The sequence below is a fragment of the Conger conger genome, chromosome 16 (assembly GCF_963514075.1).
Source record: "Conger conger chromosome 16, fConCon1.1, whole genome shotgun sequence".
In the NCBI taxonomy this organism is placed as follows: domain Eukaryota; kingdom Metazoa; phylum Chordata; class Actinopteri; order Anguilliformes; family Congridae; genus Conger; species Conger conger.
In genome coordinates, this window is record NC_083775.1 from 37,250,404 (window position 1) to 37,262,067 (window position 11,664).

Here is an 11,664-nt window from a genome sequence, read left to right on the forward strand (position 1 = left end):
AGAGAGAGAGAGAGAGGGAGAGAGAGGGGGAGAGAGAGGGAGAGAGAGGGAGAGGGAGAGGGAGAGAGAGAGAGGGAGAGAGAGGGGAGAGAGAGAGAGAGAGAGAGGGAGAGGGAGAGGGAGAGGCCCAGTATCAACATGTACTCCAACTCCAGCTCACAGAGCCGCTGGGCTGGAGGTGGCAGCAGAGGGGGACTCACTCTCTTTGTGCGTGACGTCCACTGCCAGGACAGCAGCAGAGAGGTTGTCCTTGTTTGTGCGCATGTCCTTCAGCACAGCAGAGTTCAGCTCCTTCTGGAACTCACTGAGATGGGAACTGGAGAACCCTGAGGAGTGGGCATGCACACACAGACAGATAAACAGACACATGACATACAGACAGACAGACACACGACAAACAGATAAACAGACAGAGACACATGGAAGACAGATAAACAGAAAAACAGACATGTAGAGATAAATAGAAAGACAGACAGACAGACACATGACAGACAGCTAAACAGACAGACAGACACATGACAGACAGATAAACAGACAGACATACAGACACATGACAGACAGGATAAACAGACAGACAGACAGACACATGACAGACATATAAACAGACAGACATACAGACACATGACAGACATATAAACAGACAGACAGACAGACAGATGACAGACAGATAAACAGACAGACAGGCACATGACAGACAGACAGGCATATGAACAGACAGACCAGCAGCCATGTAGACAGACAGTGGATGGGGTTTTGCATGTTTGCTCCCTCATGGACATCACAATATGCTGCCATATGTGCATCAGGCACAAAATCACCAACTGCAAAGCGCAAACTAGAGAGGCAAACACTTAAAGACAGAAGTGGCATTGCAGAATCCCCCGGAGGTCCAGAGAGAGCCCCTGCCAGACTCACCTGCGGGGGCGAGGACGTAAAGGTAGGGGGCGAAGCCGTGCACGTGGCAGCACACAGAGTTCCCGCCGTCCGTCACTCCGAACATCCTGACGATCGGAGCGCTGCCCTGAGACTGACCAGGCATTCCCGCCACCGGGGATCCTGGGAAAGACGGAGCAAGCAGTGAGCAGCAATAGGTCAGTGAGACAGACGGGGGTGAAACATTGTTTATAGAGCTGCACAATACGAATGGTAAATGGACTGCATGTATATAGCGCTTTACAATTCTTTTGGTTATTGGTTATTGGGGGTCAGGGACACCTCCACACGCCGGGGGGGGGGGAATCGAACTGGCAACCGACTGCTCTTACACCCTGAGCGACTGTCGCCCCCGAACAGAACAAACAGAAGCAAGGTTGCCGCTTACCCAAGTAATAGTCCAGGTCTATCTGCTGGAAGGTGAGCTGGTCGGTCTGGGCTTGGAGAGGGGGGGCGGTGGGGCGTGGCCACTGGGGGTTTAAATCAGCAGAGAAGAGGTCCCCTGCAGGAGGCACAGAGAAATGCACTGTACAAAGCCAAAAGCTGATGCTTTTCTCCAAAGCCACTTACAGTTGATTAGACTAAGCAGGGGCTAATCCCTGGAGCAATGCGGGGTTAAGGGCCTTGCTCAAGGGCCCAACAGCAGCAGAGATCTTATCGTGGCTATTGAACCACCAACCTTCCACGTCCCAGTCACGCGTGTCTTATAGACAAGGCTTCAGGCTGCCCCTTCAAGCTGCCACTCACACACAGGTCCCGCCTCCCGTACAGTCTCTCCTTCGCCAAATTACCAATGGGGATGAGGTCCTGCCCGGCCTGGCCCTCCTGTGACTCCGCCTCCATCTCGGGTTCGTCCGGCAGCGCCAGCTCCTCCTCAAAGAGGGAGGGGCTACCTTCCCTGTCCCCGCCCACTCGGCCTCGCTTGGCCTGGGAGGGCCCTCCCATTGGCTGGCGACCGCTCCGTTTCTTCGCCTCCATCGCCCAGGGATACGCTAAGGCCACTAACGAACACAACGACGCAACGCGACTGGTTATTTACCAGCCTTCTTTTTTTTCACATTTAGGTAAAAATCCGTCTCACAAGGCGGACCTGCGATAGAACACAAAGGTATAAACACAACCTGACCATGAACACGAGTCAGTTGTAGAATTGAATTGAATTAGCAGCAGGGATTTGACACAGGATCAGGCTGCAGTCGCTGTACACATTTAACATGAACAAGCTGAATTATTATAAGTGGTTTACAGCCTTTTTGTTGATTGAACCAACCGCATGGTCCTAAACTTACAGCCTACATTGATGTACATAAAATACCTGTAGCTCTCATTCAAATAATCTGATGGGTACGGCTGACACAGTAGCATACGTTATACACACACACACACACACACACACACACACACTACATTAATATCATATGGTATAAACCACATAGTAGCTTCCAGCCTAATTGTCCAAAATACTGTATAATAAATACAGTACAGTACTGTGCAATGTCTTAGGCACCCTAGATAAATATAAATTTGGTCTTAGATGTTTATTGTTTTCTGCATCAGTGTGTAAAAGTAGAAACGAGCATATTTGAGATTTCCAAGCATTCTTTTTCCAAGAGAAATTAAATGTGACAGATAATTTTTGCATTGCATTAAATAAAGTCACTCCTGGCTGTCTTCTGGGATTAGCTGGAGATCTAGAAGAAACTGAAACAGCCAAAGCCTGCAGAATAAATGTGTTCTCCTATATGTTTAGAAGAACCAACCAGCTGATTTTCTTATAAATAATTATAATTATCATTGAGAATTGATGCAGTTTTAAAAGTGAAGGGTGGTCACAGCCATGTTTGTTTGATTTCGTTTTTACCTGTATACTGCTCTTAATAGTAACGCGATATTTAAAAACGCTTCTATAGACTTCCTTTTCGATTTTATAGACTTTATTTTACATGTGCCTAAGCTTTTGCACAGTACTGTACATATTAGGAAATGCCATTTTGCCATTATGAAACCATGATGAAATGGCAAAATCTATAACCAATTCCACAAAAGTGTCAATTCCCATAGTTACCATTTGGGGGCACTCTACGTCACGATGATCTCTAAATTCCCATATACAAACCTCTCAAGTCTCACCCATTGACCGTGAGATACACGCATTTGAACCAGTTCACACGCTCACACGCCACATCTGTCTTTTCTCACGGTGAGTCGGCCGAGAAGGGATAAAACCCACTACACGGAAATAAACATGATTTTAAAAGCAGTCTCGTTGGATTTTGAGCCACGTTTGGACACTTGAGGATCTTTTGACATTTTTTGGTGATCTTTACCCGTCTGGCCGGTAGGCGGGGTTACTGTGAGGATCTGCCGCGTTTGTCCCACTCTGCACCTGCACGCTCAGAAAGGCGGTGTGCTCTGATGGGTAGGTATACTGTGAACAACGCTCCAGTAAGTTAGTACGTTTTAAATAGTAAAATATTGTTTCAGTTGAAAACTTCGACATATTTCATGTGTCACGTCATTTTTTTCTATGAATTGTAGTGTTTTGGCTGCAATAAGTTTTTAACCTCCCATGTCGAATAATTTTATGCAAACTTAACTTTAGCTACTAGCTGCTATTAGCCTATGTTTGGGAACATTGCTTAAATATGCGCGAATATGAAAGTTTAAATGCAATTCCTTATGTTTTGCTTGTGCAGCCAATGAAAAGATGCGGCCATGGGGCCTCTGCGACCAAACATACACAATGTCGATTTGCTCCAGCCCTGATGTGCAATCTCACTCTTGAGTTTTTCAGGAAACTTGAGAGCCCTGCATATATGAACATTACATTACATTACATTATAGTCATTTACCAGACGCTCTTATCCAGAGCGATGTACAAATAAACTGCAAATCATAACTAGGGACATGTGCGCAGAAATCCCTAAAGGGAAGTATGTACGGTAGAGTGATCATATAGATAAAAACTTGAACAACCAGAGGAATCAAATTATTTGTACCGTCACCACCAAAAAGATACATTTCCATTTAAATTCCCTGAAAGTAATTAGATGAACTTACAACTCTGTAGCCCATCTCGTGTACTTGAAGCAGAATGGGTCAAAATATTTTAAAATATTCAATTCACTTACAGTAGGAGAATGATCATTGCAATATTCGCGGGACGCATCCGTAGGCACGATTAAAGCTAAGAATTAGCTAATGTTAGCTATCTAGCATACATTCTCCCCCGGCTGTTGGCGGTGTATGGCACGAAACGCTAGCACAACAAACCATCAAGCCACAGCTAAATGATGCAAATAGGCAGGCAATTTACTTTCATTTTGTTTCCTTCTACCTATGCAATTGGAAAGGTATGCAGCGAGATCGCTAGTTTGACATGTTGGTAGAAATGTGTTGTGCCTTGTCTTACAAAGTTAGCTAGTCAGATTGTGTTAGCAACGTTCAATCGTGTATAACTACAGATAGCTGTCAATCGAAATACCCTAGTCAGTGTAATCAATTTCCTTAAATGGGTAGATATCAAGCCGCAACAAATATTTCGTATTAAACGGAAAGCCTTACCCTGATTAAATTACTTTCCTTTTCTCCAAACTGTCAAAGCATAGTTTCCCTCCAATTCGTTGTGTTTGATAACATCCACACGATCATTGTTATTTGTTATTACGTAGTTAACTTCAAAAACGACTCAACAGCTGGAGCTAGCTGAGGTATATCATTGGTTACAGTAAGGCCGGAAATGTAGCTCCGTTTTGGTGAAGTTTAGCGGCCATTTTTGTAGTGGCACTCTAAGACCACATCACAGGAAAATGAAAAGGACACCCAGGTGGTGCCGATTCTACCGACAGAAGCCGGATGAAAAAGCATGCTGTTGAAATTTGGTGCACAACTTGCATTGCATAGACCTTTGAAATGCTCACAACACTGTGGCCTCCCACATTTGAAGGCACGCACAATTATTGAATTAACTATATCAAATGAACCTGTAATATAACATAATAATTTAATAAATATTATTAAATATGATATTATTAAATTATTTGTTTCTTGAGTACTTTGATTTTGACTCTTGTATGTATTTGTATAATACACCGAAATGTGATTGGAATGATTGTCTTCTATTTTTTTTTTGACAAAGAAATGTTTTTGGTTAATTAATGTATGTCAAATATGTATGTATGTCATGGAGTCACTTTTATTTGCTTGTCTTTGTGTTATAAATGTCAGACTGTTAAAAAAATAAAAATAAAATAAAAACGGGCAAAAGAAACCATGGACAACAGATAATGCCACGTGATGCCCCTCCATTTGTAATTGTCTTATGTGTCTGTCCTTACAATACGTTGTCATGTAAAATAATGGTAAAAGTGTCAGTGCACATTCCTGATTTGCTTTGGTCGAATGTCCTGTCATGAATGTGCTGTTACTGCTGTCCCGAGCTTATGTTAATGCTGTGAACGGATGCCAATCAAATAACTTGTAATATAATAAAGTACTATGAAATCCTTTAAAACACCGAAACCATAATGTTACATTATTTTTTAAGTCAATTAACTCAAGTTTGTGCATACATTTACATTCCTGATTACTGTTGGAAAGTATATAATCTGCAAAAACACCTTGGGAATCTTTATCCAACAACTGATCCAGCAAATTACAAATATCACTCAGAAAAACAAGGATGAGGTGCTTATAGAAGTGAAGATGACCTTAGGAAGAATATAAGCACCGGGGCCTACAAATGATAAAATGTGTCTTTTTTTGAATGATCTATTATTATCAACATTGGGCAGCATGTATGGTGTAGTGGGTAGCACTGCCACCGCACAGCAAGGAGGTCCTGGATTCAAATCCCAGTCAGCCAGGGCCTCTCTGTGTGGCGTGGGTTTCCTCCCACAGTCCAAAAACATGCAGCTTAGGCTTATTGGAGAGTCTAAATTGCCTGTGGGTATGGGTGTCCCAATGTATGCTGGGATAGGCTCCAGCCCCTGCGACCCTGTTCAGGATAAGCGGGTTAAGGTGGATGGATGGATGGATTATCAACATTTATTTTATTCTTATCAGCGTACTTTAATGTGATTAACCCAGGGAACCAGGGATTGACACAGAAGCTTGTGAGCCCCAGTGGTTACCGGAGGTACTGCAGCATATTAAGCCACTGGTGCCAAAAAGGATATTTATCAAAACTACAACTCTACCCTGGCGAATTTATACTATTTTGGACAGCACTTTTGAATTCTAAAATGTCTTCACTCTGAACAAACATCTCCAGGGACCGATTTCTTTTTCTGAGCCACACTGAAAAAGGTATGATTTCTCATTCCTATTCATTCCTTCCCATTTAGGTACACAGTGTGCATGCTGTTGCCAAAAAGCAGCATAGTCAGGCAGCCTCCGTGAACTGGCTTCTCACGCCATTGAGCAGCTCCCGTAGGAACCCATGGACCGGTGAGCAGAAGCTGTCTCCAGTTCTTAAATGCAGCCCCTGACTGGTAATGCACAGTGAATGAGACGGGTGCGTGGGGGTTGGACCCAAAATGCACGACTCAGAAACAATAGTAATATAAAGACCCCGCAGGGCTTTATTCGGGACGAATCCCAGGAGAGTAGTCAACACAAGCAAAGTCCATACACGTAGATCCAGCCAAACAAAAAGTAAACAAACAAAAAGCACGGTGCCGAGGGAAGAGGCAAACTCGTAGTCGGTAGACGTGCAGGGAGGTCCGGTAGCAGGAGAGCTGTCAGCGGGGCAGATGAACAGACGGACGGCAGGCAGAGGCGTAGTCGTGGACGAAGCGGGAGTCGAAACCATGAAACAATCAGCGAAGCAAAAGTACAAAAACGGTAGGCAAGGACGAAGTCAAAAAACAAACGATGGTCACAAAACAGAAATCAATAAACACTGGTCGGTAAACAGGCGTGGATCGTAACGTGTAATCACCCAGTAACTCATGCTCAAGAGTTGCGTGGTAAACAGAGGCAGACAATTTCGCAGTGAACAGTTGCGCGACTGGGCTATAAATGCAGGTGTAGACAGGTGTAGACAATTAGTTAGAGCGTAGCAAGGAAATGGAAAACAGGTGCGATGGATGACAAGTTTAACAAGGAGATTAGTAATCGTTAGTAATAAACCTATCCTGCCCTAGCATTAGTAAATTAGTAAATGACATGCACGAGAAACGTAAGGTAACATGAACACATGATTAGTCTTGTTAGTTTCTACCCAATCCTGATCTAGCGTTAGTAGTTTTAGTAAATAGACAAATAGAAACATTAGGGGAGTGAAGGACAGAACGAGAGAGAGAGAGAGAGAGAGAAAAGGCGGAACGCAAGGTTTGCGGAAAAACATGTAAAAGTGTATGCATAACAACGACCAGTTAACGTAACAATAAACATGCATCGAAACATAACACAAAGCGAAACTAAGACGATAATCACTCAACATAACCAGGTAATAAAATCGTACGATAACATAACTAGACATGACAAGAAAATAAATCGTAACGTGACATAACTAAACAACATGACGAACCTAGACTAACATAATACATGATAAGACACTACGTGACTAAGACAACATGAATAAACATAAATCAACATAAAACATGGTGAGACAGACCTGAAACGTGACAGGACCCCCCCCTTAACGACCGACTCCTGGCGGTCCTTGGAATTTATCAGGGTGGTCACGATGGAAGTCTCTGATGAGCGATTTGTCCAGAATGAGACTGGGAGCGACCCAGGAACGCTCCTCAGGGCCATAGCCCTCCCAGTCAACCAAGTATTGAACCCCACGGCCCCTCTTACGAATGTTCAAGAGTTTGTTAACAGTAAAAGCAGGGTGGTTGTCAATAATGCGGGGGGGAGGTGGTGGGGGATCCGGGGGACATATGTGGTGAGAGGATACAGGCTTAATACAGGAGACATGGAATGTGGGGTGAATCTTAATGGAAGCAGGGAGTGACAGTTTAACAGAGGAAGGGTTGATGATTCTGTGGATCTTAAAGGGACCAATAAAGCGGGGTTGCAATTTGTGGGAAGTGGCTTGGAGGGGAATGTCCTTAGTGGACAGCCAGACGGAGTCACCTGGTTTGTAGGCCGGAGCTGGAGTGCGGTGGCGATCAGCAAAACGCCGATTACGATCTGCCGTGCGTAAGAGCGCGGCCTTGGCGTCCCTCCAAATCTTGGCACATCGTTTCATGTGGGTGGCGAGGGAGGGAACAGCGATCTCAGCTTCTTGGTCGGGAAACAAAGGAGGTTGGTAGCCTAGAGAGATCTCGAACGGAGCCTTTCCTGTGGCGGCGCATGGAAGGGTGTTGTGCGCAGACTCAACCCAGGTGAGCATCTTGCTCCATGAGGCCGGATTCTGGGCAGAGACACAACGTAGCGCAGCTCCCAAATCCTGGTTGGCCCTCTCAGTCTGCCCATTGGATTGAGGGTGGTAGCCGGATGAGAGGCTGGCTGTGGCACCGAGGGCCAGGCAGAAAGCTTTCCACACTTGAGAAATGAATTGTGGGCCCCGGTCGGATACAATGTCTGAGGGGATTCCATGGATGCGGAACACTTCCTTGATAAGTACCTCTGCAGTCTCTTGGGCAGTGGGTAACCCTGGCAGGGGGATGAAGTGGGCCGCCTTACTGAATCGGTCCACCACAGTGAGGATGGTGGTGTTACCTTCGGAAGGGGGAAGTCCGGTAACGAAGTCCACGCCGATGTGGCTCCAGGGTCGGCTGGGCACAGGCAGAGGTTGGAGTAGACCAGCCGGGGCTTGGTGGGAGGCCTTACTTCTGGCACAGGTGGTACATGCCTTGATGAAGCGTCTGGTGTCGGGGATCATGGAACTCCACCAGAATCTCCTCTTCAGCACCGCCAAGGTGCGGGTAAAGCCAGGGTGGCAGGAAAGGAGGGATGAATGGGCCCATTGCAGCACCTGCGTCCGAGCGGCTGCGGGAACGTATCGGCGTAATCCGGGGTTGGGCCTAGGATCGGGTTCCTCCCGTAGAGCCCTCTGGATCACCGACTCGATCTTCCAGGTGACGGACCCCACGGTGCAGGAGGCCGGAAGGATGTTCTCAGGAACCTCACGCTCAGGACAGGTGTTAAATTGGCGAGAAAGGGCATCAGGCTTAACGTTCTTAGAACCCGGGCGGTAGGTGAGTGAGAAGTTGAACCTCCCGAAGAACAGTGCCCATCTGGCCTGTCGGGAGTTCAGCCTCTTGGCTGTCTGGAGGTATGCCAGGTTCTTGTGGTCGGTCCAAACGATGAACGGCTTCTCGGACCCCTCCAGCCAATGTCTCCACTCCTCCAACACCAGTTTGACTGCCAGCAGTTCGCGATTTCCGACATCATAATTCCTCTCCGCCGGGGACAGCTTCTTGGAGAAGAAAGCGCAGGGGTGTAGTCGGTTGTCCGCGGCCGCCACCTGAGAGAGCACAGCTCCCACCCCCGAGTCGGAAGCATCCGTCTCAACCACAAACTGGCGGGTGGGGTCGGGGTGAACCAGGATGAGAGCGGAAGAGAACAGTCTCTTGACCTTGGTGAAGGCCGTCTCAGCTTCGGGGCTCCACCGGAATGGCACCGCAGGGGACGTGAGCTTGGTTAGAGGGGAGACCACTTGGCTATAGGATCGGATGAACCTTCGGTAGAAGTTGGCGAATCCCAAGAAGCGCTGGAGTTGCTTACGTGAGGTGGGTGTGGGCCAGTCGGTGACCGCCAGAATCTTCTTGGGATCCGCCCTGATCCGTCCCCTCTCAAGGATGAATCCAAGGAACTCAACTGTGTCAGAGTGGAAGACGCACTTCTCCGCCTTGATGAACAATCTGTTCTCTAGAAGTCTCTGTAGCACTTGCCTGACGTGGTTCTCATGATCCTTGGCATTATTAGAGTAAATTAAGATGTCATCCAGGTAGACGAACACATGGCGGCCCAACAAGTCCCGAAGAACGTCATTAACCAGGGCCTGGAAGACAGCAGGAGCGTTGGTGAGGCCGAATGGCATGACCAGGTATTCAAAGTGTCCGAGAGAGATGTTGAAGGCGGTCTTCCATTCATCGCCCTCACGGATACGGACCAGGTGGTAAGCGTTGCGGAGATCCAACTTGGTGAAGATGGTGGCCTAGTGAAGTGGGTGGAACGCGGAGTCCATCAGGGGCAGAGGATACTTGTTCCTCACCGTGATGTTGTTCAGCTCCCTGTAGTCGATGCACGGGCGTAGGGAGCCATCTTTCTTCTGAACGAAGAAGAATCCCGCACCGACGGGAGAGGAAGATGGGCGAATTAGTCCGTTAGCCAGGCAGTCACGGATGTATTTCTCCATAGCCTCCCTTTCTGGTCTGGAGACGTTGTATAGGCGACTAGAGGGGAGTGACGAACCGGGAAGGAGCTCGATGGTGCAGTCGTAGGGCCGATGAGGCGGCAAAGACTGAGCTTGTGTCTTGGAGAACACTGTGCCCAGGTCATGGTAAGGAGAGGGGACCCTCTCCAGGGAGGGTTTGGGAGTCTGTGGTAGAGCTGGCACTCCCTCTGCTGGTGGTGGGGCGGAACGCAAGCAGGACAGATGGCACTTAGGATCCCATGCTTGCACTTGGTTAGAACTCCAGTTGATCGTGGGGTTGTGTTTCTGGAGCCAGGGTAATCCCAAGATGAGTTGGTCATTAGGGGACTGGATGACGCGGAACTGGATCATCTCCCGATGGTTCCCAGAAATGATCAGTTGTACGGGAATAGTGATGTGCGTCATGCGGCAGAACGTCCTTCCATCCAGCGACCGCGCATTCTCAGGGTGGGGTAGAGGGAGGGTGGGAATGTTCAGTTCAGACACCAGAACTTCGTCGATGAGGTTGGCGTCCGCTCCAGAATCCACCAATGCGTTAACCCGGGTAGTTCCGTCGGGAAGAATCAGCAGGGTGGTGAGTGTGGGACGATGGTTGTCTCTGTCAGAACCCTCATGCTTGTCAACTGCTCTCACCTCTACTGGTCGCCTGGTCCTGAAGGAGCACCGAGCCTGGGTGTGACCCGGCCTCCCACAGTAGAAGCACGAGCCGGTGGTTCTGCGGCGTGCTCGTTCCTCGGTAGAGATCTTGGTACTAGCCCGGGACAGGTCCATGGGTTCGGGTCCCTCCAACTGCTGCTCCTCATGTCGAGGATTTGGCCCCTGCCTGGGGTACGGGTTGCCGGGAAGGATCGGTCTCTCCGACCGGCGTAGTCTGGCACGGTTGTCCAGGCGGATCGTGGTGCGCACGAGTTGGTCGAGCTGGGTGATGGGGTCCAGTCGCGCCAACTCGTCCTGGAGCGTCTCACTCAGGCTGGCCAGGAAGAGATTCGCCAACGCCGCATCGTTCCAACTAGTGGCCGCCGCGAGGGTGCGGAAGTCGATGGAGTGGTCTGCCGCGGTCTTCCGTCCCTGGCGCAGAGCAATCAGTCTCTGGGATGGCTCCTGGTCGCTGGATGCGTGTTGGAAAACCTTCCGAATCTCCTCGACGAAGGCCGGGTAACGAGGAGGAGATGAACCCCCGGTCCACACTGCAGTAGCCCAGTCCAATGCCTTCCCCTTCAGCAGTCCCATCACATAGCCTATCCGACGGTCGTCGCTGTTGTAGGTCTGGGGCTGTTGCCTGAATACGAAGTCACAATGGAGTAGGAAAGCCTTGCACCTCTCAGGTTCTCCACCGAACCTCTCCGGGGGGGGTTGTTGGGGCTCCCGGAATTGCCAGGTTTGCATGGGGTTGAACG

General features: G+C 48.3%; 1 protein-coding gene across 1 annotated transcript in view; it reads right to left on the bottom strand.

Annotated features, from left to right (window-relative positions):
* The window catches only part of pold1 (polymerase (DNA directed), delta 1, catalytic subunit), a 32,332-nt gene extending 27,721 nt beyond the window's left edge, over positions 1–4,611 (bottom strand). The window contains 5 exon segments of the mRNA XM_061223015.1: positions 201–326; positions 916–1,056; positions 1,322–1,435; positions 1,725–1,934; positions 4,498–4,611. Coding sequence (XP_061078999.1) covers positions 201–326; positions 916–1,056; positions 1,322–1,435; positions 1,725–1,911 — 568 coding nt within the window. The 5' untranslated portion in view covers positions 1,912–1,934; positions 4,498–4,611.
* Positions 4,612–11,664: the final 7,053 nt, after the last annotated feature.